Source organism: Cololabis saira, chromosome 15, assembly GCF_033807715.1.
Source record: "Cololabis saira isolate AMF1-May2022 chromosome 15, fColSai1.1, whole genome shotgun sequence".
In the NCBI taxonomy this organism is placed as follows: Eukaryota; Metazoa; Chordata; class Actinopteri; order Beloniformes; family Belonidae; genus Cololabis; species Cololabis saira.
This window is the reverse complement of record NC_084601.1, coordinates 19821753-19849032: the sequence shown is the minus strand read 5'-3', so window position 1 is coordinate 19849032 and position 27280 is coordinate 19821753. Positions and strand designations below refer to the sequence as shown.

At 40.7% G+C, this 27280-nt stretch overlaps 1 protein-coding gene across 1 annotated transcript; it reads left to right on the top strand.

The window, feature by feature from the left end:
* The first annotated feature begins 173 nt into the window (after positions 1 to 173).
* tent4a (terminal nucleotidyltransferase 4A) lies at positions 174 to 24637 on the top strand. Its single transcript, XM_061741053.1, has 13 exons — positions 174 to 832; positions 8795 to 8918; positions 10480 to 10526; positions 10662 to 10782; positions 11596 to 11703; positions 14442 to 14570; positions 14793 to 15006; positions 19142 to 19268; positions 19348 to 19451; positions 19532 to 19713; positions 19790 to 19942; positions 21048 to 21227; positions 23941 to 24637. The coding sequence occupies exons 1-13, from the start codon at positions 201 to 203 to the stop codon at positions 24097 to 24099; spliced, it is 2280 nt and encodes a 759-aa protein (XP_061597037.1). The 5' UTR covers positions 174 to 200; the 3' UTR covers positions 24100 to 24637.
* Positions 24638 to 27280: the final 2643 nt, after the last annotated feature.

The window sequence follows — 27280 nt, the reverse complement described above, 5'->3', positions numbered from 1 at the left end:
CTCGCTCTGTCCGCGCTCCGACACCGCGCACATGTGCAGCTCCGTCTCGCCTCGACACCCCGAGCCGCGTCTCCGTCCGTGAGAGGGAGGGGGGGTGTTCCAGGGAAGCGGCGGCCGGGTCCAGGACGGGTTCCCCGGGGTGAGGATACTGGTCCGGGGGGCGGGGGGGTGGGGGGTCGGTCGGTCGGTCGGGACGCTGAATGGATCCGAGGGTGGCGTGGATCCAGCCCGAACAGACAGGACCTGCCAACGCTGTATGGATGCACGCCTGGGAGACCTCTCAGGGGGGGCGGACGCCCCCCAATCACCGGCGGCTGCACCACCACAACCAGAACCAGAACCGGAACCGCTGCTGCGGGAATCCCGCGGCTGTGGACGGGCTGAGGGATGTGGCAGCGAGCCGGAGCAGCTGCGGCTGCAGCAGCAGCGGCCATCGCGGCGTCATGCACGGCTGCATGCACGGCGGAGCCGCGCCGGGGCTGCGGGAGACGGACTCCGGGGCGGACAGCCCGCCCTCCGGCTCACTGGAGAGGACTAATCACGGTGCACTTGGGAACTTGAACAGAAACGTGGACAGCAGCGTTGACAACAGTGTAAACCTCCAGCAGCAGCAGCAGCCCCCGGCCGCCTGCAGCCTGCAGCAGCTGTGCGGCCGGCGGCTGCAGCAGGGACCCGTGGACCACACGCACGACCACCACCCGGGCCGCAGGAAAAATGACAACAAGGCGAGCACCTACGGGATGAACTACTTGCTCTCGAACTGCACTAATGGCAACTACGCCAGCAGCTGGACGCCGTGGAAGACGAGGAAGTACAGCCCCGGCGTGCTCGGGTGAGTCTCATGCCGCGTTCCATTTGTCCTCGGAAGTGGGGATTTCCCAGTTCCCAGTTGGATTTTTCAACTGGAACGCCCCTCGAAGTGGGATTTCCCACTGGGAAAGTGGGAGAGTCTTCACCACCCCCGAGTTCACATTCCAAGATGGCTGCCCCGGTTGTAAACAGTAGAAGAGAGCTCTGTAAAAATTCGTAGCACTTCATTCTAGTTTTGGTCACACTAAATCAGTCGTATACAAGTATTGTTCGGCATATATATGCTGCTATAGTGTAATTTACATTTTTCATGTGGTATATGCGAACTACAAACTTGTTTTCCTACTTTGTAACTGGAACGCTGATAACTCGGCTGTGACGTAATTCCCAGTTCCGAGTTCCGACTTCCGAGGTAAATGGAACGCAGCATCAGGCTGATGCGCTTGTAAAGCCTGATTTATGGTTCAGCGTTAAGTCGACGCAGGGCGTTCGATAGTACGGTGCGCGTCGCCCGCGTAACCCTACGCCGTAGGCTCTGCGTTGCCTTTATAAGCAGCTGAAAGTTGGGTAACATTTGTCACGTTTTTTTTTTTTTTTTGTGCCGTTGCCCTTAATCGCAGCAGGGAGTTTACTTTAACACGGTGGACTCGTTTATGGGTTCGTGACAGTTGTCCTGACATTGTGGGAGACTGTACACTCGAGGTTTGGACGCCCCCATCACTGCTGCTAGCTCGTCGCTACAGCTACGGCTACGTCACAGGGGTGGACGGTTAGACCGGAAGTGTCGTGATTTCTGTCGACTGGAGCTGAAGTAACCACATATTTTAAACCAAAACATACTCTAATGCAGGAAAAGAAACGCGCTTTATAATTGTGTTTGAATAACACTGAAAAGAAACTACATTTCCCTTAAGACTGGTGTTGCCAGCCGTCCCTTGAAAAACGGAATCGTCCCGTTTAGAGCTGAAAAGGGACGCACTTTGTCCCGTATTACTGTGAGAGTAAAACAATAGTCATAAAATGACAATGGAAAATGGCATTGAGCTGTTGAGGATATAAGCAGAGCTGGGTAGAGTAGCCAAAGATTGTACTCAAGTAAAAGTACTCTTACTTCAGAATAATATGACTCAAGTAGAAGTAAAAAGTAGTCATCCAAATAATTACTTGAGTAAAAGTAAAAAAGTACTTGGTGAAAAAACTACTCAAGTACTGAGTAACTGTTGAGTAACGTCTGATTTATTTTTTTAACACAACCATTCAAACAGACAAAAGTACAAAATAATCATCTTCAGGCAAATTAAATCAATAAAATAGATTAAAATGGATAAAAAATAGCTTAAATTAAAATAATCTTAAAGTAAATTAAAGTACTTTAATAAATAATAAAATAATAACAGAATAAAAAAATAAATTAAGCACAAGTAGCACAAAATTTCAAGCTTTTGTACTTTTCTTTTTTAAACCAGGCAGAACTAGAACAAGCCCATGAACTCATAGAAACTCTGTGTGTGTTTGAGTCTGTGTAAATGTGACAAAACATGCAAAAGCAAATATTTTTCCCAAAGGATCACCCAGTGATGTCATGAGATTGACGTGTATGCAGATAAAAGGGATAAAAGAAAAGTAACAGCTCAACGTGGCCTAATGTAGCGAAGTAAGAGTAACAGTTTCTTCTTCACAAATCTACTCAAGTAAAAGTAAAAGAATAGTGATTCAAAACTACTCCTAAAAGTACAAAATTTCCCAAAACTTACTCAAGTAAATGTAACGGAGTAAATGTAACTCGTTACTACCCACCTCTGCTTATAAGTAATTTTTTTCTGTTTTACTACAACTGTAGGCTACAGTCATGGCCTTTGAGGCACAAATATGTTTGCAAGTTTTCTACAAACTTTCTGTTTGCACTAAAAATGTGCACTATTACAGAATGGATGTTCTGCTCTCTTTCTATTGTTTTATATTAATGTATACCATTTTAAGTTAAGCAGGACAGGTTTCTGTTTAAGAAAGATACTTATTTTATTCAGTTCATTTTGTTATTTTGTATTAAAGTGAATTGCTGGATAATAATTTGTTTTCCATGTGTTCATCGCATTAAAAAATATGCATCTAATTCAATTCAGGTTTGAGTCAAATAGTTAAAAAAATCTTTTCACTCACAAAAAAAGGGGCAAAAAAAATTCACCACACCAGGAAAGGTGAAGGAAATCTGGTTGGCCGGCCCTGCCGATGTCCCTTTATATATTTTTCAGGGAGTTGGCAACCCTACTTAAGGCTCACGTTTGTAAACTTCAAGGTTCAGGAAAGAACCACATTAGAAATAAAGTATTCATATTACATGGACATTTATGCAACATCTGCTTTTAAAGCGGCTTTTCTTCAAATGAATTACGTGATTACGTGAAAGAGGAGGGTAAAAGTTGGTTGGCTGGCATTTATACTCAAATTCTGGGTGTAGCTTGTGGTTACACTTACAATTAATCCATTTTGCTCGCATTTATAAGTGTTACTTAATGTTGTATTAATGTGTCACTCAATGTTGCTGTAAAACAAAGTGCACAACAAAAATGCACAGTGACTGTTAATTTTAAGGGAAACATACCTCTGTTAAAAGCTGTGTTCAAAGACCAAATATCTTACAATTATATATTCCATGAAGCTGTTATATTTGTCATATTTGGTGCCACCTATCAAACAATGTTCAACATTTGAGTCATTGTTCCTAACGTAGTGCCTGGTGCTGTATATCCTTTCAGAGTGAGGATTTGTAGTCTGCGTTTTTCTGGGTATTTGTAATTTTGTAATCTTCTCATTCAAACAAAAGGAAAAAAAAAAGGTCATGATTCACGTCTCAACATGTGTACTATGTTGTTTCTGTGGTTTTCCCTCGGGGGTGCACTTTTCAGTTGTCTGCGGGATGAAATAATGCCGTATTTACAATATATCATAGTAATTACGGTTAAAGTTGAGGCGTAAGCTGATATTATGTGTGAAATGTACAGGTAAATTGGATCACTTAAGGTTGCTGATTTTTCTAAAGTTGGAGAAGTGTGTTTGAAGTATGAAGCATGAGAAACATTTCCACTTGAAACTAGTTTATTAGAGTATGGCTGTGGTAGGTGCTCTTGTTTTGGCAGTGGAGTGCCCAGTATTAATTATACTGTCTCTCGGTAGTGGACTATTGGGATGGACACACCCTGGCCTGAATAGTTTGCTGTTTTCACTAAGGAGTGGGTTCAGGGACTGACTGCATTTCCTCCAGGCCTCTGGTAATTGATTGTGACAGTCCCCCTGTTCTAAGAATGCATGCCATGATGTGAAATACAGAAGAGCCAATGGCCAAAGAGTTGAACAGACTTTCACTGTTCGAAGGCATTTGGCGGATGAGAAAAGCTTCAAACATACCCTTCGGCTGTCATGCAAGTAACGATAGCAGCGTTAAAAGTTGAATTCTTAAGGCCTCGATGTTGTAGGGTGTGTGGTTTTAAGTGTTTTACTAAGCTCCCTATACGCCGTGAGCCAAATGTTTACAATAAAGATAAGAATTCTTGTCTTCCTGCTCCTTCTGAAGGTGGTCCTTTTCTGCTTTGCTATAGGGTTGCACAAAGAGTGTGTGTGGTTTTAACAGTTTCAACTTGTACAATGTAAATATGGCAAGAACTAAAAATATCACAATAGATGATGATACATTATTCTCCATACTTTTTCAAGTTAATATTATAAAACTGTTGCAGGAATAGAAATTCTATATTTTTTCTATTTCTTTTAGGGCTGGGCGATTTTGGACAAAAAAAAAATCCCGATTTTTTTTTCTCTGAAAACCCGATTTTCGATTTCGATTTTTTTGGTAAAACTACAAAAGACAATGGAATAAATTGTTTAAAATATTTTATCTTTATTTTTAAAGAAAAATAGCAAACAAATTTCCCTATTGGGAATGAAGTGCAATTGAAAGATCCTGTAAATCCTCCTTTTAGTAAAGTGACAACATTTACAATTTTCTTGACCAAACAAAGATGACTAGACGAGCTCTGTCTGCAACCAGCTGCAAAAAAGGAAAATCGATTTTCCGATTTTCCTTTTTTAACATCGATTTTGATTAATAAATCCGATTTAGATTTAAAATCGATTAATCGCACAGCCCTAATTTCTTTCAATTTTAGCTGCAAGAAGACATTACTATCAAAGTGCACTGAAGTATTAGCTTATAGATATTGGAAGTCATATCTTCATCTCAATTTTTAATTACAATTATGCATTTCGCAAGGGTTCCTAATGTAGTGGGGCCATACTATATTACCTGGAATTCTCTTCACACATTTATAGCAAACAATTAAGTAAATGCTCTTGCATCAAAATGAAGAATACTAATCACCGTTTGAAGGGATAGGGCTCTTAAAAAGAACCATCTAATCATTGTGTGTGGCCCAAGTGAAGTTATTGAATTGTTGACTCATCTCTTTCTTCAGCAACCAGGCGCTGGTGTGGCCTTGGGAGCAGATCTGAAGGAAAGGGGTTTTCCTTGGTAATTACTGGAGGAATCCAAATGTTGTTGGTTCTGATTTCTCCAGCATCTCCTACCCAACCTTCAAGTAGACCTTTGCTCCAGCTGTAGGAGGCTGTAGATGTACATTGCTGTCAAAATGCGATAGAAATGTACCAGGTTCTGCTCAGGACACTTCTAGACTTTAATAGGAAACACTTTAATGTGGGTTTGAAAATCAACCAATTTGAGTAGTGTCAGGACCTTTGTAAAGGTTTCAGACAGGATTCGGTGTCAGCTATTATAATGCCAAGGAGGAATGACATCAGCAATGATCTTTAACAGCAAAAGTTGCAGTGTTTAATTCTCAGAAGAGTTATAAGGACATTTCCAAACAATTTTGAGTTCGTCATTTGTCAAAGATTGTTCTCACATGGATAACAGTGATGGAGATTGGGACATTTTTCAAAACAGTCAAAGTTCGAGCAAGTTCATTCTTATTCTACACAGTTTAATGTTCATGAAACTTGCAAAAAATCTAAGCTACATCTCAGACCCTACAGGCCTCACTGAGCATGTGAAATGTTAGTTAATGACAGCACAATTAGGACACTGAACAAATACAGTTTGTTTGGAAGAGTTGCCAGAAAAAAAAGCCTCCCTTCTCTAAACAACATGGCAGCACAGATTAGGTTGCAAAGTTGCATCTAACCACAAGACTCCTGGAACAGTGTCCTTTAGACAAACAAGGCAAACATTGACATGTTTGACCAAAGTGTAAATGCTTAGTCGTATACACAATGCCACATTTGGCAAAGCAACACCTCATTTTAACCCCTTAAGTCCTGTCAAGCAAGGTGCTGGTGGTGGAGTGATTTGAATATGTTTTGCAGCCTCAGGATTGTAGTTAGTGAGTGAAACATGAACTCCACTGTAAGTGAATATACGCAAGAGTCAAGCGTGAGATCATCTGCTCTACAGGTAAAACTTATCATGCAACAGGACAAGGATGCAATCGCACCAACTAGACAGCGTTACACTGCAAGAAGACTTGAGGGAGTTGAATAGCATTGTATCCTTCCTACACATTTATAGCTACAGAGTTTCAACTGTTCTATTTCATATTGAAGCAGTGTTTGTTTTTGTAACATCTGTGGAAATTGTGCCTTCTTACAGTTACAGTAGGTCATACAGATACTTATAAAGACTTATAAAGATAGAAGTAAGTTTTTCCTCTTTCCTTTTTCCTCGACTCTTCCTGTTTTTTTTTTTTTTTTTTTTAATGCACTGATTTTCGTACCATGCATGACGGGTTACAACAACCAAGAGGTGCTTAACTGAATGAAACATCACCGATAACCTGGGCAAGTTATTGTGATCCACATAGTGTGTGCTGCTGCACAGAAGATGGAATACAGCAAAGTTCAAAACTTCTCTCAGTGATAACAGAACTATAAAAGGTGTTATTGATCTCACTTTGTGAAACATGGTTTCATGTGCAGGACTCTGTCCACTGTTCAATCAAATGGAGCACTTTTAGCCTCTTTCAGTGATTTCTGCACATAGTACACTGATCACATGGCACTTAATTCCTAAGAGGGGCAGGTTGTTTGAATATAGAAGTTTTGAGAATATAAAAATGAATTCAGCTAAAGGCAATACTCTAGGAGGAATTAAGGCAAGAGGAATGCTGCATACATTTTAATTTGTGCAAGTAAGTTACTTGACACTTTTGGTGGAAAAGCTGTGCTATTCTTCTTTACTTTGATTTAAGATGTTTTTTTTAGGCCTCAAAGCAAAATGGTTCCTGGTTCGACTCTCGGGCCCAGCGGGAGTCTTTCTGTGTGGAGTTTGCATGTTCTCCCCGTGTTTGCGTGGGTTCTCTCCGGTTACTCCAGCTTCCTTCCACAGTCCAAAAACATGCATATTAGGTTAATTGATGACTAAGAATTACCCGTAGGTGTGAGTGTGTCTGGTTGTTTGTATGTACCGGTATGTGGCCCTGTGATGGACTGGTGACCTGTCCAGGGTGAACCCCTGCCTCTCGCCTGTGATGAGCTGGGATAGACTCCAGGAAGTTTGTTTAGCCTATTGACACCACCTATCATGTGGAATAGTTTCTTCACTGTTATGTGGAATAAATAACTTTCTAGTCTTTTGTAGATCCAAAGTTATTGGTGTAGAAATATCCTCTGGGCAAATGGGGACAATATGAAAATATATACCCTATTCTGTGTCACCAACTAATGCATGGTTCCTACGGTGACAGTACACTTATGTTGCCATTCATTTTGCTGCAACTGCAAAATTTCGTTCGTGACAAAAAACAGGTCAACAAGTTCCAGTATTTGGAGTTAATTCAACACATACTTTTTGTCCAAAGGACTGATTTCTACCCACGTAGGTTTAAAGGATGGATTTTCTATTTTAGATTAAGACATGGTAGATCAACTGTTTAATGAATTAAAATGCTAAACAGATGTAACTGTATTATAATTAAATTTGGTGATTTTAAAAATGGGATTAAAAAAAGTTTTTTTTTTTTAGTGAATACACTGTTTTTAACCATTTGAGATTATATTTGAATCATTAATTTTTATTTATTTATTAATTTATTTGATAATCTGACTTTTAGTCTCTGTTTAGGTATTTTCAATTCGGTTACGATGTCAGTATGTCAGTTGTCAGTATACCTTCAGTGATTTTGATGTGTCTGCCTGACAGATGTGCAACTTTATGCTTTTCCTGACTTTATATAGTTCACAAAGTTTTAATGTTTGAAGATTTTGTTGCATCATATATTTATCTTTTATACTATTTGGTTTCATTTGAGGTGGTACACACAACCAATGAAATAATCCAGTAAATGTTAGATCAATTGCAACGTTTTAGATCTTCTTTTTTATGAGAAGTAGTACAGAACATCTGACCGCTCGTGGACTCTACTTTAGTTGCCGTGAGGTTGCTTCATTTATGTTACAGCTGTATCTTGTTACAAAAATTGTGGTCTATATCATTCCGCACGGTTGCACTTCCTTGCAAAACCTTTGATATGTGAATATATTGCACTGCTAGCAGACTTAACGTATTTTACATTTAATTGAAGTGACCACGACAGCAGAGTGGGGATGTTTTTGAAATGCTGTTTGAAGCTGTTCTTGCTGTGTGGGATATCATCCGAATATCATCAAGAACAGAAAGGGTGGCAGGACATCAGTCCACAGCTGCTTTGTCCACAGTCTGTGCTGCAATTAACAAATAATGAGCAAGAACTTTTCTATGAATTATGCATCTTGGGAGTTTGGGCCCTCCTTTATACTGTGGTGATGATGGGATGTTTTGAAGACGCTCTAAAATTTAGAGTGCATTCACACCTGTATTTATCCCCATCTACTTGTGATCTGATGACCCAAGAGGCAAGTTAGCACCAGGTCCGAACAGGGCCAGAGGGGACTCTGAATACCAGCGTGGTAAAAATAACTTATTCTCCTTTCCATTCAGACTTCACGAAGAGGTGATGGACTTCTACAACTTCATGTCTCCACGACCTGAGGAGGCAGCTATGAGGCAGGAGGTGGTGAACCGGATAGAAATGATCATCAAGGAGCTGTGGCCCACTGCAGATGTAAGAAACACTCACAGGAATGTCCTACTACTATAGATCATTCCTTTCCTTAGCTCAGGAATTAAGTATTGAGTTATTTTACTTTTTATTTTATTTTTCCTTGGAGTTCAACTTCAGTAGTAGCTAAACTCTAAATACTCTAAATATTTGTACTTATGATATAATCTGTCACATTAGAGTTGCAAAACCCCGACTTGATCTTATTTAACTTGTCATTTTCAACCTTTTATGCCAAACTAAGCTAACATTTAATTCATAAATATGAGATAATATATAAATAAATATATTTATCATATATAATAAATATGAGAGTTGTATCGATATTGTCACTGAACTGTTCCTTTAACACCAAAGGCACCCCCCCCCCCCCAAAGAAATCAAGATATTGTTTGCAAAAATGGCCTTAGAAAACTCATGAACAACAGAATAGTCAACGTCCCCAAAAAATCCGCTCATTAGGTGGATTCTCGCTTTTCGATCTCACTTAGGTTCATTTTTCTTTTACTTTTGGAAGCAGCCAGTTCCAGCACACTCCAGTGGCTGCCAGCTCTAACAGTAATGTTTCAGTTCTTTTGGCTGTTAAGGGATGATCATGACGGCATGCAGGAGACCTCAGCTGTGCCACACACTTTAAATTGAGTGTCAAGTTGGCAAAGTCCTTCCCCATGGCATTTATTTATAGAAAAGAAGACTTGCAGCATACGAGTTATTTTCCAGGTGGCACATTTCTGTTGTGAACTCCTCCGTTGGCCGGCTTGCACACAAACTCATTCGCTCTCAGGCTCCTCGAGTTGGTGCACCCCTCACGCACACGTCTACCTCGTTCATTAGGTGTCGCTCCTGTTGACAAATGCGCATGTGGGTCGCAGTCGATCGGTCACACGATTGTGGCTGTCCCTCATTCGGTGTCATTAACCTATAAAGATGATTATTAAATACTAAAAATAGTTTCAATGTTGTAGTGAGGTTAAAGAAATGCATGTCTCATGACTCAATCATGTACATATGAGTAGCAGCAATGACTTGTGGGCTGCCAGTTGAACCACACAGTCAGGTTAATGGATCAAGGCTCTGATTTGTACCAGCCTTCCCTTTTCATTTGAGTGTATTTATCCTGGCATGCCCTTGTGCTGCTGTCTTGTCGCATTTAGCAGACGGAAAAGGAAATGGCTCTATTCTTATTTCTTTGGAGAGCTTTTTTCTTGCAGAGCAAAGTACAACCCCCCCCACCCCCACCCCAAAAAAAACATTGTATTTTCTGTTAGCAGCATACTGAACTTGGTAGTATTTAGTACTACCAAGTTAGAGTTTGTGAAGAGTAACCCAGGAATACTGTTGTCTTGGTCGTTTGTAATCATTGGAACATGAATGCATATATACAGCATCACTACAAGGATTTTTATTTTAATGGATGGGATCGATATATTTTTACATATGGTTCAATTAAGCAGCATGTAATATGAAAGGCATTAAAGTAATATGTGTGTGATTATCTTTAACATTTGAATAGCGTGTCGTGTTGTCAATAGTTTTCTAACATGTCTAACGTTTTCTTCACCAGGTTCAGATTTTTGGCAGCTTTAGCACAGGGCTGTATCTTCCAACAAGGTATGGCCTCATTTTTATAGACCAACCCTTCCAGCTATCAGTTGTATTCCCAGTATATTTCTCTATGCAATAATTGAATGTTCTTAGGTCTTTATTTTGTTTATTTATCAGTCTTTTGTTATTTGTTTTCTACAGTGACATTGACCTTGTGGTTTTTGGGAAGTGGGAGCGTCCCCCGTTGCAAGAACTTGAACAAGCTCTGCGTAAACACAATGTGGCAGAACCTTTCTCCATAAAAGTCCTGGACAAGGCTACGGTGAGTAAAGGCAACCCATTTCATGTTTCTGGGCTCTCCTCTGCAGACATATTTCATAGTGATGTTTGTTTTCTACTCTAAATCAAACCAAACTGGTGTGTAGTAAGAAATCTATATCTAATAAAATACCTTTTTATTTAAAAAAAAAAAAAAAAAAAAAAGGCTCATCCACCTGCTGATGTGGTAATAATTGTTCTGACAGAATTTCTTTTTTTCCCTGTCCGCTTTTTGAGATTTATACTACCTCAGTAACTTCCTAAAGAATGGTCAGTTTAAAAAAAAAAGAAAAAGAGCTTTGAGGTAACATTAATATCTCTGTGGAAAGATGTAGGGAAAGAAATCTACTCTAGCTGACAGCATTGAACAAATACTTTCAACCTCACCTCACAAAGTTTACACCTTCTTGGTTTCACTTCCAACAAAACAAAACAAAAAACTGTCATCATCTTTTCAACTGAAGTACGATTTATTACACATTTTGACTCTGTGCCTTTCTGCCATAACTTCCCTTCATTGTGTCAAACTTAAGCAGTCATTCAGCAGCTGAGGAAAATGTGTGCAACAACTTCGGAAGTCTTCACAGTAACAACACTTGTGCAGTACTTTAGGAAATGGTTGTTGAGTTACATCCTGTCTGGTCTGCACACAACCAGGGAAACTGACACTGTAATAATAAATGCCTAACCCCTTCTTTTTTTCTTTTAAGAGCTTGTAACTTGGGACAGACCAAAAAAGCAAAGCATGTGTGGTACAGTATGTTTATAGATGCAGAGAATTGTCTTTTTTAAATGCTTTTTCACTCCTTTTTTTCAGGTGCCAATCATCAAGCTGACCGACCAGGAGACTGAGGTGAAGGTGGACATCAGTTTTAACGTAGAGACCGGAGTCAAGGCGGCAAGCTTCATTAAAGATTACGTGAAGGTAAGAGATGCCTTCAGCGCTGGAGATGTTAATTCGTTTTGTTGTGTTTTTCATCAACAAACCAGATCAGGTGACAAATGAGCCTGAGAACTGATTTCAAGTCACAGACTAAATCAAATTAGGCAACAGACGAGCAATAAACACAGAAGGAAAGGGGGAGGAGAATGTCCTGTTTTTGAAAAAACAAAACAAAAAAAAACGCACACAGATGCGAGAAGTCGCTAATCTACAATTTTACAGTAGGACCTAAATATAGAACTTTGGAAATTCCCCCTGGGAATCAGACAAATCAGCAATCTGGAGTATTACACACAGGGCCGCCGCAAGGGGTGTGCGAACCGTGCGACCGCACGGGGGCTCGCGCTATGGGCCGTTTTTTTTTTTTTTTTTTTTTCAAAAATATTCTTTTTCAAAATTTTTATTTATTTTTTTTTCGCTTTTGTTTTTCGTTTTTTCCCTTATAAATATCAACAGACATGTTCCATTACAGACCTAAATGTGTACTAGTCTGTGCATATCAATAAATATGTGCAATGATGCGTGTGTCTGTTGTTCCATACAACTGATCAGACCAAGCGCAGACACAAGCTGCTCTGATCCAGACGGTGGAGTTGGAACAAACTGTCACACAATGTCGAGAGAACGAGACAGATTCAGAAAATTTCCATCAGGGGATGAAAAAAGAAAAAAACTAAAGAAAATGGAAGAGTTTAATGCCTCTCTGAAAGGCTTGTTTGATAAATTTGTTACAAAAATCACCGATCCGACCGGGTCTCAAGCAGCCGTGGGGCCCCGCGTCGAGGCAAGAGATGATGATGAGGCAGCGGAAGGTATCCAGTATTTTGCTAATTGGAGAGTTAAAATTGCACATATAGACACTCAATCCGACCCGAAAAACTCAAAAATTTCGCACAGGGCCTCGCAAATCTCCCAGGCGGCTCTGATTACACACCACTGCAGAGTTGAATTGGTCCTCACTTACTCAATGAGGCTGGAACAGACCCCAGCAACGGTGCCCCTACCCAAGTCTGTTCACTGCTTCTGTAGAAAACCTCGTAGAAGGTGGATCTTCAGCGGCTTTAGTTTCAGGTGTGTTGTTATGCAGTGAAGAAATTCCAGAAGCTGATGTTCTAGCCGGCTGTCAGATTGTTTCTTTTGTCTGCCGGCTTGCAGGCCGCAGTCTGGTTTTCTAGCAACGCATGTCCCAGCTTGAAATCCTGCTGCTGACAACTTCACTCGGCACTAATGCAGTGATAGTCGATGTTGTTAATGCGTGGGTGTGACAGATGCCAGTGTGGTCTTGTCATTAGCAGGCCGCCACAAAGTTAATTTCTCACACGTCAGGTTCTGAGGCAGCTGGTTGGAGCAACGTGCATCACAGTCTCGTTCTCCACGGGGGAAGCACGCAAACAGAGCTCTGCTCCTCCTCCGGTTCAGACATGTTTGCACTCGGCCTTTTGATTAGAAAATATGAATTTTGTAATTCCCATTCCTGAGCTCCTGGCACTTTCAAAGGCTCTTTATATTGATATCTTTTCACTTAGTTGGGCTCACTTGGAAGCCTGCATCAATGTGGTCAGGTTAGGGCTGTTCGATTAATCGATTTTAAATTGTAATCGCGATTATGTAATTAGAACGATGTTAAAACGTGAAAATCGTAAAATCGATTTTTTACTTTTTTTTTTTTTTTTTACCTTGTCTGCACACATATTAATGATTGATACCATATTAATGATTGATGGAATACCTCTCAATACCTGCGACAAGTGCCCCATCGGAGAGGCTCTTTAGTGTAGGAGGGGGCGTTGTAACATGCCACCGGGCATCCCTCAAGCCAGATGCGGTAGACCGGCTCGTGTTCCTTGCAAAAAACTTGCAAATGTGAATAGCAAATGTAATGACTGACATTACACACCTCTACCTCCTTCATGGGTTGCATTATTATTTAGCATGCAAAGACCCAGTTTAGTTTAATTAGAAAATGTCTTGTTTTATTTAATTGGAAATATAACTTACTGTATGTTTGCAAGTGCTGATTTGCTGATTTTTTTTTTTTTTTTTTTCAGAGATAAAACTTTATATTTTATTATATTTTTTAAAAGTTTTTTTCATCTTATTTTACAGAGTTTTGCCCTTTATTCATTCATTTTTGGTTTAATAAGAGCAAAGTTTGCACTTAAAGCCCAATGGGGTAAATGTTCAATAAAAAAACAGCATATTTGAAATCATTTCTTTGCCTTTTGTCAATTCACAAAATAATCGTAATCGAAAATCGGATTTTGAGAGAAAAAAATCGAGATTTTATTTTTGGGCAAAATCGAACAGCCCTAGGTCAGGTAGAAGTTGGAGCAGGCACTTTTATTGTACAATTTAATGGTTTATTTGACTTGACCAGATAAAGAAATGCTAATAAAATCAAAAATATGTTTTGTTAGCAATCCTAGCTTCAACAGTAGCGTTTCTAGAAAAGCATTTACTCAAATCCTAACAGTGCAGTGCGACTAATGTAAAACACACACAACAAGGATTTGTAATGGCTGTGCCACTGAGAATGTAGGAAGCTCAGTAAATTCTCAGTAAAATCTTTCCTGGTGGATTTATTTGCATGGTCAATCACTGTGTCAACTCAACATGATAAATAGTAAATGCCAATATTTCTTCTTTTAGAGATTCCAAAGACTCCTTTCAGAGTTCAGCTGAATTTGTCATTCTGATTCTACATGTGTCTCTGCTTTCAGAGGTATCCTGTGTTGCCTTACCTGATCTTTGTACTGAAGCAGTTCCTGCTGCAGAGAGACTTAAATGAAGTCTTCACTGGGGGCATCAGCTCTTACAGCCTCATCCTCATGGTTATCAGTTTCCTGCAGGTAAACCCGCATATTCCCACCACATGGTACATTACTATACATGTAGTATCATTATTAGTTAATATTAAGCAGCCACAGTTAGGAAAGTGATGTTGTAAGCAGCAGCAGTAACATTGGCATTCATGAACAGACTGAAATAGATTCTAACCTTTTTATCAATGAACAATGTCAATTGTAAAGTCCGTTCTCCCTGAAATTCTCTCCTTCATTTCCTTCCTTTAGCTCCATCCTCGTATTGATGCCAGAAACCTCAGTGGGAACTTGGGCGTGTTGCTGATAGAGTTCTTTGAGCTGTACGGCCGCAATTTCAACTATTTGAAAACAGGGATTCGCATCACAAACAGAGGTGCATATGTAGCCAAAGAGGAGATTATGAAGGCCATGCCCAACGGATACAGGCCATCCATGCTCTGCATAGAGGATCCACTACTTCAAGGTAAGCTCGTCTACTACTATACAGCCCCATTAGGAAGTAAATATCTCTGTTTCCATTAAAATAATAAGGATAACTTTACACAACAGTCCCAAAAAAGAAGAATGCAGCGGATTTATGTTATTGTATTCATGAAACAATCAGTTTGCAAAAATGTATCATCATAATATTGGAGGTTTTAACAAGATAGGTGAAAAGCCCAAATGAAATATGTTCAAGCCAAGGGATAGTTGGGGTGTGTAGCGCGTAATCATGGATATTTACAGTCTAGTGATATGAAGCCACACACAGGCACAGCATCACAGTAATTACTACCATCTAATCACAGATGTATAATTGTAATTTGTATTATGTGTTTTGTTTTAATGTAAAGCGTCTTTGAGTGCCCTGAAAAGCGCTATATAAATAAAATGTATTATTATTATTATTATTATTATTATTATTATTATTATTATTATTATTATTATAGATGTAACTTAAACAATCTAAATTACTTCTATAATGTGTGGACCTTGAAGAAAACCGGTGCTGTCCTGGCTTATTGATCCAGTTGTTGATGCTGCCTCCCACCAGCTGCAGAGATATTGCATTGTAGTGGAGGACCAGTGGGCTTAAATATGTATTTGTTTCTGCTGCTTTTGGCCTTCAGAACAAGTCGAAGTGAGCCTCTTGATATCTGTGTGAATGTGAGAAACCTCCATGGTGATCCTCGTTCTCCTTGTTATTGGTGTGCATGCTGATGGATGTGTGACTGGAGAAAGGTTGAGGCTTTGAAAGTAACAATATTGGACAGCAAACATAATTTTATCATCTTGGATCAGAACTCATAAAGAAGAGATAAGCAAGAGATGTTCAACTGAATTCACTATACAGTCCCTTAATCCGTACAAGAATATCTTTTATGTAATATTTTCACATAAAAACTCTGAAACTTTCAATAAGTGTTTAAGATTACTTAGAAATATTGCATCATCAAAAGTTAAACTAGACGTGAGATATTATGGCTTTTCTAAATAAGAACCTTTTCTGTCTTTTCTTTCAATTTTCTTTTCGTTTTAGTGTGTTTTTAGCAATATCTTGTGGTTTTTAATCATCATAAAAAGATAGAAAGAATAAGAGGCTCAGCTAAACTTATGATTTACAATCATGTGAAATATCTCAGATTTCCAAAATAAAAGTGTATTTTTTTCTTATATTTTGATTGATTTGAATTGTTACTTCATATAAAAGCTTCAAATCTTTCACGTGTATCAAATTAAGGTTTGTCAGCAGTATTCAAAAACATTTTTAACATGTCGTCATTTAAATAGTAACTGAAAGTGTTTCTGCTGATTTCGTCAGATTTTTCAGTAAATCGAAAAGCTTTTCATACATTCTAAAGCAAGTTTGTGTCATTTAAACATTAAAAAACATTCAGTTAAATTCATCTACCAGTACTCCTACATATGCTTTTCAAATATTCAACTGTGTCTACTCAGACTTTCTGCTAAAATCTGCCAAGTTTTAAAGATTCTTCCAATATTCAATTCACCTTGAACTCAACTCCGTCACGTTGTTGAAGTTCTGCCACAGAGAACATTCAGCTCAACAAAAGTGCTGTTTTCTAGCTGTCTTGCATTTGTCGTCTTGTCTCTACTATCTGTAAAACAAATTGCTCCCAGGGTACAATACTCTTATCCTTGAATCGTGATTATATTACCATAATGTTCAAAGATAATAAAAATATATGAACATAATGGACAAACGTGCACACAGTGGAGATCTTTAGTCAATGCCTTTGCTGCAATACAGGAAGTCATTCCTGCTCTCCGTCACCTTGTCCAATGACTTTGTGGAGTGATTTTGTTTCTTACTCACTATCTGCAATGATATAATGTCCCTTCAGGGACTAATAAAATCCTATTGACCCGAGGGAAACAAGGCGATGGGGCGTCTTCCTCCACTGTTGTTTTCAGAGCCTTAGGTCTGCTAATGTAATACATTTCAATTTCTTTTTGGGGGGGGGGTTCCCTAATTGCTTTTGCTGCTGTGTCGTGGTGCTCGGTATCATGTGAGTCTCCTAGTTGTCCCATAATGTTACCAGGTTTTACAGCACAAAAGTAAATGGTTGTGTGGTGTGAAGAGATGCCAGCTGTGTCACATTCCTGTGTTTTCTGTCCAACGGTAGACCCGGGCAGGGCACCAGATCGACCAAAGTCCCAGCCAGGCCTAAAGTCTTTTAAATGCCAAAAATAATTACAAACTGTGAAAAGTAAAGTTGCGTAAACAGCTGCTTTATGGACCCGTTCGTATGCTGTGGTTCCACAACTGATTAATTTGATTTTCCTAGTTGATGTACAGTTGTTTAACTTCAGCCCAGTTTTGATTTCCAGTGCATTCTGTGCATGCAGCGACCCCCGGGAACATATTTCCATTCTACCACTGGCACTACACTCAAAATGATATATTGTAAGCGGAAATCACTCAGATGTTCAATAGTTTAGTTTTGTACTTAACGTCACCAGATAATAAAACTCCAAATGGTCTCAAGCAAAACGGCACATGTAGCTTTTAAGGATTAAGATGAATGTAGTGAAAACATTGTTGAGTATCGTTTAAAAAGGAGTGTTATCAGTTAATAATCCCAGGTTTCCAGGGCTTCCAGGTGAAAGTATTTACCAAAGTGCACTGGATTCATTGAAGCCAGTCTTTTGTATTCTATGGCTGTAACTAGGGCTGTTCGATTAATCGATTTTAAATCGTAATCGCGATTATGTAATTAGAACAATGTTAAAACGTGAAAATCGTAAAAGACCCAGTTTAGTTTAATTAGAAAATGTCTTGTTTTATTTAATTGGAAATATAACTTATTGTATGTTTGCAAGTGCTGATTTGCTGATTTTTTTTTTTTTTTTTTCCAGAGATAAAACTTTATATTTTATTATATTTTTTAAAACTTAAAGTTTTGCACTTTATTCATTCATTTTTGGTTTAATAAGAGCAAAGTTTGCACTTAAAGCCCAATGGGGCAAATGTTCAATAAAAAAACAGCATATTTAAAATCATTTCTTTGCCTTTTGTCAATTCACAAAATAATCGTAATCGAAAATCGGATTTTGAGAGAAAAAAATCGAGATTTTATTTTTGGGCAAAATCGAACAGCCCTAGCTGCAACAGTGATTTTGTAAAACAGATTTCACAAATTTTCATTGTGGCGTGTAGGTATTTTCATGCAATCTTTGTAGATTGATAGGATTTGAAAGGAGAAGAAAAAAACCAAATCTACTGTATGAGAGCTGCCCCCCCTGGCTGCCATTTATTTAGAGGTAGCGAAGGCTGACAATAAAGCAAGAGGGCATGTGGCTGCATGGGTGAGAGGCAGAGACAGTGGGAGCCGAACTAACTAGAAGCTGAAGTAAAAGAGGGACAGGGATTGTAACAACAAAGCAGTGAATCAGAGAGATAAAACTGTGTTTTCTGATTGTTTGGGAGACGTTGTGTTCCAATGCACTAATAAATCTCTCTAAACCCCTGCAGGAGGGGGAGAGGGGGCTCTGTGGTCAGATTGTGTGTGACTGTAGCTGCCTGATATGGCCTCACTGCTCCGTTTCTGTACAGGACAGGCAGGGACCTTGTCGTCCTCCTCTCACACGCACCACATACTTTCATGCTGAATCCTCACTTGTCTTTAGGCCATGGTTGAATAACAGACGGCTGCAAAAATAGTCCCTTGGGGACAGGGACCGAGAACTCTGGATGTCGCAACATTCAAGTCACAAATGCCATTGTCTTTGGAAAGTTCCTTCTCTGACAGAGGTTGCATAAAAATCATTTTAGGGTTCACCAGCCAAAACATTGAAAGAAGCAAAGTATGTGAAATATTTTTATTTTTGCATCATCGGATGATGTCAGGAATCCTGAATGTTAAAAACCGCACACTGCACCAGTTTTCCACCAACTTTTAAAAGGGCTCTGAGCATGTAGATGGCAAATGTAGTTGTAGCTTCGTAATAACATTCCCCTTGTGATGTGACAGGATCGATATTTGTGTTTTTTAATCAACTTCCATTTAATATGATTGCAGGTGACAGTTTTAGTAAAAAAAAAAAAAGTTTTAAAATCAACACTCAACAGACCAATTGTCCTTCTTTTCATGCAGGTAATGATGTGGGGAGGGGCTCCTACGGTGCCATGCACGTCAAGCAGGTGTTTGACTACGCCTACACTGTCCTGAGTCATGCTGTGTCGCCACTTGCACGATCGTATCCCAACAAAGACTGTGAAAGGTGAGAGTTCGGTCCGTTCAGAAGTGCTTTCTAATCCAGCGATTCGGTTCTTCAAAACGATCCTTTTCTGTGCCTGCAGCACGTTGGGGAGGATCATCAGGTTGACCCAGGAAGTGATCGACTACAGGGAATGGATCATTAAGAAGTGGGGCGGCAGGGATTCAGTGCGAACGGACAACAGAGGTACCAGCAGCTTTGATATGTGTTGTTTATGTTTAAGCGAGCTGATACGGTCCTGATCATCAATGATGGTGTCTCTACAGTGTCGCCTCCTAAAGAGCTGGTGACGGAGCAGGAGTCGTGTGTACTAACGGGTACCGTGGGTTCAGAAGAGCAGCAAAGGGACTCGGCGTCACCCCACAGCGCAGACTCTCCCATGTCCATCTCCAGCCCCCAGCAGCACTCGTCAGCCTCATCAGTCTCCTCACTGTCTGGATCTGACAACGTACGGAAACGCGTATATGCAGGATTTCCCGCACCAATGAATGAATTGCTCACAGTCGTGTCCTCTGATTGTCCAGGACTCTGATTCGGCGTTGCCATGTCCTCCCCCTCAACAACCCCTGCCGGCGTACCCGTCGTTCCCGCCGCTCGGCCTGGCGTTGCACCCGGGCCTCAACATGGGCACTGGGAAGCACGGCCTGGGGGGACACCACCTGCTCCTCCCTTCACAGGTACCCACACCGGAACCACTGCAGGCATGAGCCATGCATGAAAAGTGTTTTTGAAAAGCATGAATTGGGGACACGGTGGCGCAGCTGGTAGTGCAGCTGTCTCACAGCAAGAAGGTCCTGGGTTCGATTCCCGCCGGGGACGCTGTGGGCGCTGAAGTGCGTGTTGGCATGACTTCGGTGCCCACACCCTGGGTGGGGTTGGCGAAAGGGCCTTTCTGTGTGGAGTTTCCATGTTCTCCCCGTGTTCCCTTGGGTAGCAATGTGAGCTACCCTCACAAAAACATGCAACAGTCCTGGGCTATACATTAGGGCTGCACGATTCTGGACAAAATGAGAATCATGATTTTTTTGCTTAGAATTGAGATCACGATTTGTCTCACAATTTTTTTCCAATATAAAATTTATTGCACTTATTACTTTAACTTTGCAACAGCTGAACAAAAATATAATAACATCTCTTGTCTTCTTTACACAAACCTTTGAATAATTTAAACAATAATAACAATTTTGAACAATATTTGTTCCTCCCTGAGTTGAACACCCTTTCAGAAAGGGGACTTGTAACAGATCCTGTAGTTCTGAGGCAACAAATTATTCCTCTGGCTGGGATGAACCCCCCATTGCCTTTTGCTGCTATTAAGAAGCTGCCGATACAAAAGGTAAACGTTACAAAAAATATGATGGTGCCTGATAAAAGACTGGCATCAACTTTGTAACAGCTGACATTGAACATAAAAACAAACATCCAAAAAAATAAAAATAAATAAATAAATCGTCGTCATTTGGAAATGAGATTGCGTTCAAGCATGAATCGAGATCGCAATTTTTTAACGATTAATCGTGCAGCCCTACTATACATGCCCCCTCTGGCCAACCGGGGCGCCAGAAGGGGTGGGGAGGATCTGGCCGGAATAACGTGATCCTTCCACGCGCTACGTTCGGCCAGAGAAACCCCACCCTGTCTGGTGAAAAGAAGCCTGCTGACACTTGGGTAGGAGCACTGGGTGATATAATGGGAAAAAAATCAGGGATAAAAATATAAGAAAAAGAAAAGAAGCATGAATTGTCTTTCCAATAATACTTAGTTGTCCTTCTCATCCTCCAGGCCCGTGTCTCACTCCCCGGCGGTCTAGCAATGCACTCTATACCTGGCAGACAGGTGTGTATGGATACTGGGCTCTCCCCGTTCTTCCACATGCCCCCCCCAGCCCATGCTCATGCTCATGCCCCCGCCCCCTCCAGCCCCCAGCCTCTGCCCAGCCCCCACTCCAGCCACATACACAAGGTAGGCGCTGGATCCCACACACACACACACACTAATGCACAATCAAGGCAAGCTTGTCTCACACGCTTACACTCGTCCATCTCATATTTTTGTCTCTTCAGCACTCATGGTGTCTCTTCTGTCTCACTGTAGTTTTTTTCTGTATTCACTGACACATTCTGCTGTTTAGTTGTGTAACAGGATTCAAAAGGATTTTAATTCCCATGAATTTTGCTCCATAAATTAGTAAATGACAATAATGGTATTATTAGCGCTCATAATGTCCCAACATCTGGTGCACATCTGTTTCTCAACTGTCAAACAGAAGAGCACGTTACATTCTGTTCTAGTTTTTTTTTTCCCTCTCAGATATGATGCCCTTTTCATTAATTGCGACCACGTCTGAACATGTTGTTTTAATTGGCGTCACGCTTCAGCTAAATTCATAGAGGTCCTAACTCGTGGATTGCTGGAACATTTCAACCACACTCTACAAAGCTTAGGTCTGCTCCACATGAAGCTGTAGAAAGCGTGGTCACAGCCAAGAAGGGGCCTTCCTCCTTAAAGTTAAATTAAAGGTGATCTGCTTTTCCGATGGATATAAAAGAATCTGTTGCATAACGTTTTCCACGGTACATAAGGGACATAAAAAGGAAAAATAATACAGAAGTTCCTCAAAAATGTCTAGCTTCTGTGTGGTTTGACTTTAGAGGGTTTTGTTGGTGAGCTGGGTCTGAGCAGCAGCTCCAAACACATTTCTGTCGGTGTGCTGACCCCTACTGTTGCACCTGAAGTCAGGCTGCACCCTCTCCTCTTCAGCTTCAGCTGATTCAGGCTGTGTTGTTTGAAAGTCTTGATATAGTAAGTTCCTGGCATTTTAGTTTACCATATTTAACGCACTATAAGGAGCACTTAAAATCCCAAATCGGCAGTGCACCCTTTAATCAGTGGCGCCTTATGTAATATTGTCAGTGGTGGACAGTAACGGAGTAAATTTACTTGAGTACTGTACTTAAGTACATATCCAGAGGATTTGTACTTTACTTGAGTATTAGATTTCTTTGGTACTTATTACTCTTACTTGAATACATTTCCAAGACAAATATTTTTACTTTTACTCGAGTAAATTTCTAGGAAGGCTGAAAAGTACTTGTTACTTTCAGGTCTGCTCTTTTTTCTTCTTCCCTAAAATCCTATTGGACACAAGCTGTTTTTGTCAAAGGATGAGACCTATCACAGTGCACGCTTTCCACTGGGATGTACGTAAAGCGGAAATACGTCAAGCCTCCTCAAAACGATACCGCCAAAGTAGCCTGCGTTTGTCAAGACAGAGCCGCAACAATGGCTACGCCTGCGTCAGGAGAAGAAAGACAATCCGCTGAGTCGTCTGAGTCTGATAATGAGCCGGACTCGGAGCAGGGACTTTCACAAAACCCTTGGCCGTATCTTAACTCAATGTTTGAGTTCGACGAGTAAAAAACGAGGGCACAGACAAACCACAGACATTTATTTTCAAATGTTTATTGTGTCTGCCGAAGCAGCAATTCTCAGAAACAAGAGTTAAAAGATCCTTAAATTAATTTAGAAAAAATATAGTAATTTACTGATGTGGAAAATAAGAAATGTACTCTTACTCTTACTTTTACTTAAAGTAAATTTAAAAGCATTTACTTTTGGATACTTAAGTACCTTTAAAAGCAAGTACTTTTCTACTCTTACTCGAGTAATATTTTGACTGAGCTACTTTTACTTGTAACGGAGTAAATTTTGACCAGTAGTATTTATTTGTACTCTTACTCAAGTACTGGGGTCGAGTACTCTGTCCACCTCTGAATATTGTTGTGCTTACTGACCTTGGACCAGTTTTATGTGGTACATCGCGCTCAAAATCTGTAAAAAATGTTTTAGTTCGACTTTGGTAGCGACGAAGCCGCTCTGCTTGATTGATGGTCGGACCGTTCAGCTGACACATTAGAAGTCCTTGGTTGGATACGGGTTGCAATGTCAGACAACGTTAGATAACTATTTATGTAGCGTTAGCAACCATCTTCCAACATCTGGTCAACGTTTCCTTACTGTAATTAGACGTCAAGCCAGCGTTAGGTTTTTAGCATAAACCCAATTTTCAAATCTGTATCATCATCAAATGTGGGAATACAACGTTGTTCCAGCCTCACACTAACTTCAGGTGTCCGCTATCGCTGGGAACGATGAACCAATCAGAGAACAGGACGTAGTACAACGCTTACCTCCGCCACTTTTATTTGTGGAAGATGAATCATTTAAAATGTGTTTTTCTGCTTTAGTTACAACTGAACGATATTCTGAGTTATTGTGAATGAGTTCGACTTACCTGACTGTTTTTTTCACTTGCATATGTTTCATCATGCGTCTTATAACCCGGTGCACCTTTTATGTATGAAAACAGACCCGTTGATTGATATTACGTCTTATAATGCGGTGCGCCTAACGGTCCGCAAAATACGGTAGTGGTTGTTCCCAAATATCCCAGACCTCCTTTTCCCTCCCTTTCTGCCTGCACAGTTCTGTCATCTGAAAACAGGCAGTAACTCACTGAGGCCCCAGGTGTTAGTCTAGATGTGAACCATCAGGATTCAAAGCAAAGTTCCCTTCAAACAAACAAGCTCAGCAAAATGTGCCCTCTTTTGTCCCATCTGTAAAAAGAAAATGACATTTTTTTTTCTCATTATTTTCCCTCTTGCTCCGTTTTCAGAATGGTGTAAAGTTCAACGTGAAGGGCTTCCACAACCCACCCCTGGTCAACAACGCTGCTCTGGTTAATCGCGGACACACACACACGCACACACAGTACCATCGTAACTCGTGGCGACGCAGAAAGAGGGACAGCCTGCCAGTGAGCCTCAGCAGATAGGAAACCCCCCCCCCCCCCTTCCTCTGGCTATAAACCCTGGCTCTCTGTCCGTGGAAGGAGGTCGGGGATGAAGACCAGAGACCAGCAGGACCAGCAGTTTTCACTAGTGGGGGCTGCTGCCGTGACACGGAGCAGCAGCCCTCAACTCTACATCTTCCTCCTACTATCTTTGCCTTTCTATTCTTGCATGTTTTTTTTTTTTTTTTTTTTTTTTTTTTTCACCCACAAGTTTTGTTCTTTCGGTATCGTTTTCCACATTTACTTTTCAGGTCTGTTGGTGTTTACCTTTTATATTTTTTGGGATCTGTGGTGGCATGGCCAGCTTCAGATGACCTCATCTTGACCCTTGCAGCCTAGCTGCTTGAGGTTTGGTGATTTTTGGGGGGTTTTGTTTAATTTTTTTTTTTTTTTTTTTTTTACAGTACACTTAAAAACAAATTTGTTATTTTGTGCAATACTTTTTTTTTCTTTTCTCTTTTTTGGAATTAAAGTAAAATGCTTATTTAATTTTGTGTGTGTATATATATATATATATATATATATATATATATATATATACATATATATATAAAGGCATTTTATACAGTTATTTTATTTTTGTAGAGTTTTAAAGTTTGTTTACCACCTTCCCCTGGGCAGCACCTGGGCGAGTGTAAACGGTCACCCGTTTGTGTTCCCATGTGCGCCTGTTTGTCATTGGGGTGGCAAGGACCCCGGGTCAAAGACCCCCTCTCCTCTATTTAAAGTTATTGACCAACTTCTTTAGGTGAAGGGTTCGTAAAAAGGGAAAGCTTATACTGCAATATCGCTTCCATTTAAATTTTTTTTTCTTGTCGAAGTGGGCGAGGTAAACTACACATTCCCCGTGGAATGGAGTTCCTCGGCCCAGTCGGGGTAAGACAGGATGGAGGGAAGCGGAGTGATTCAAACTTAGGCTCTGAGATCTCCTGCAGTGCCACCGGGAGATTGTGTGTATTTGTGCCTCTCCCTTATGGAAATGTATATTGCCATATTTATGTCAGTGAGGGGTGGGGGGGGCTGGCAGCAGCCTTCTGTATTTGCCCCTAGCTGTCTTTCTTTCCATTGGAGGTAGCTGTTAGAGAAGCTTTCATGCAGCGCAGGACTTGGGCCGAAGAGGGCTTGTTCTCTTATTACATTTGTGCTCTTCCCCATTTATTCCTTGTTGTGTACAAGAGTCGGAGCCAAGGCATCTTCTGGTTGTCCGATTTGAAACTGGAGATCGAAAATAGGAATAGAGGACTGAAAGTTGAAAGCCACTTCCAGGTCCGAGACCTCCTCACATCCCAGCTCCTCCTAGATGAGGGACAGGAATCAGTGCAGGCCAACACTGAGGGAGGGTGGGGGTTCTCCCTGAACCAAGGACCCTAGTGAAAGGGAATTATATTTTGATTCCATTCGGGAATCTTGTGTATATTTGATTGCCAGGTACTTCCGCTATGTTTGCAATGCCTTTTTCTGTTGTTTACTTGGAGTGTGTGTACGTTTTTCGCGGGCACGCTAGGTCTCATAAAGACTCTGTAACAGACAGGACTGTCGGAGGCCGCGACGCGCCACGAAACGCTACACTTTATCACTATGCAATTGTGTGGACTCTTGTATTTTCAGTTTTGGGATTATTTTCAGTTAACAATCACTGCTTGTTGGACCTAAGTAACGCCAACCCATGTGATCTCCAACCCCATCCCCAAACCCATTTGTATTTGTTTGAAGGCCCGGATGTGTTTCCACGTCAAATTTTTTACATCCGTGAGTGAAATCTAAGGACTCGGGGCGGGTGGCGGGCGGGCGGGTGGGTGTTAATGTCAGTGGTTGTTTCAGGGTCTGTGTAGTGTGACGTGTGTGGAAAAATGTATGACACTGATGCCATCAGAGGTTTTTAACGGGACACCCGAGCGCTCGGGAGCGGGTGCATCCAGGGAGCGACTTGCACTCTGGGGATTCGCTCCAGAAGGGGCCAAAATGTCCATCAGCAATTCCTGACTTTTTTTACAGAGACTCCTTCACCATTGTTGATTATTCTTCTGTTTTTGTCATGTTTTCGAAAGCATGGCAACTCTGATCCGTCAGTCCAAACTGCACCGGTGTCCCCCTCAAGTCCAGACCGGGACTCTTCTGTTCTGACTGGAGAGTTACAGCCAAAGCAGGTCGTGCTGCTAATCATCACTTCCAGCTTAGATTTGTTTTTATTCTATCATTATTTGACCCCCAAAAAAAAAGAAAAAAGGAGAGAATCACTGGCACCACTGGTGTTGTCTAGAGATGTTTCCAGACATAAAAATGTAACACTTGCCTTCTTTTTTTTCTTTTTTTTTTTCTCTACCCCACATAGACAATTATGCTCCAGTTATGGGGAAGTGATGAAGATGATGCATTAAATGCTCAGTTATGCTCAATCCTGGCTCAAAATAAATTGGATGACAAGGTGAATGCAATTGGCAAAACTGGGTAACCCAACACATCCAACCCCAAATCCTGAAATAATAAAAAACTGGAAATGAAATTGGCTGAAATTGGAAGGTGCTTTGCGGGATTAGAGTTGCCTGTATCTATAAGGCGAAAAACCTAAATGCAGTATCTTTAGAAGCCTGTATGGATTACCATCTCTGTGCATCTCAGCGGTCCAATGCAACCATTTCTTCATGTCTTACTTTCTCTAACCCAAAAGTGCGTGTGTGTGGGAGGGCGGGGGGTGGTAATGACAGAATTGATGTTACAGTAACCAGGAAAAGGGTAGCATGCAGGCGTTTTGGACCGCTGTGATTTCGGAGTAGATGCAATGTAATAGTACCCCTTCCTCCCACTGGAATACAATGAGGGATTTTAAAGTGACGGCTTCTGTTTGGAGAGAGGCGGCAGCCTCTCATTGTCCTGTCTGATTCATGTGAGCGGTGGCCCTCCAAACGCTCGGCTCCCAGTGGCCAGAGGCAACCACTGCCCAGCTTTTTTTCTTTGACATTTTTATGTAAATATATTTTTTTCTATTTTATTTTTAATAAATATTTTAAAACTGCCATCTGTGTATGTGTGTTTTTTTTTTTTGTTCTCAGTATATCTGTTTCAGTGTGATACCACGGAGGACATTGTATGACCATTACTCGCTTTGGAGTCGTGGAAACTTGGTGAAAGTCATTTAAATGACTTTGTGGTGTTCGGTGGTGCT

Coding starts and splice junctions, on each gene's coding strand:
- tent4a (XM_061741053.1), top strand. CDS start 201: ATGGATCCGAGGGTGGCGTGGATCCAGCCCGAACAGACAGGACCTGCC. Junction 10,527..10,661: donor GGGCTGTATCTTCCAACAAG/GTATGGCCTCAT, acceptor TGTTTTCTACAG/TGACATTGACCTTGTGGTTT. Junction 11,704..14,441: donor TCATTAAAGATTACGTGAAG/GTAAGAGATGCC, acceptor CTCTGCTTTCAG/AGGTATCCTGTGTTGCCTTA.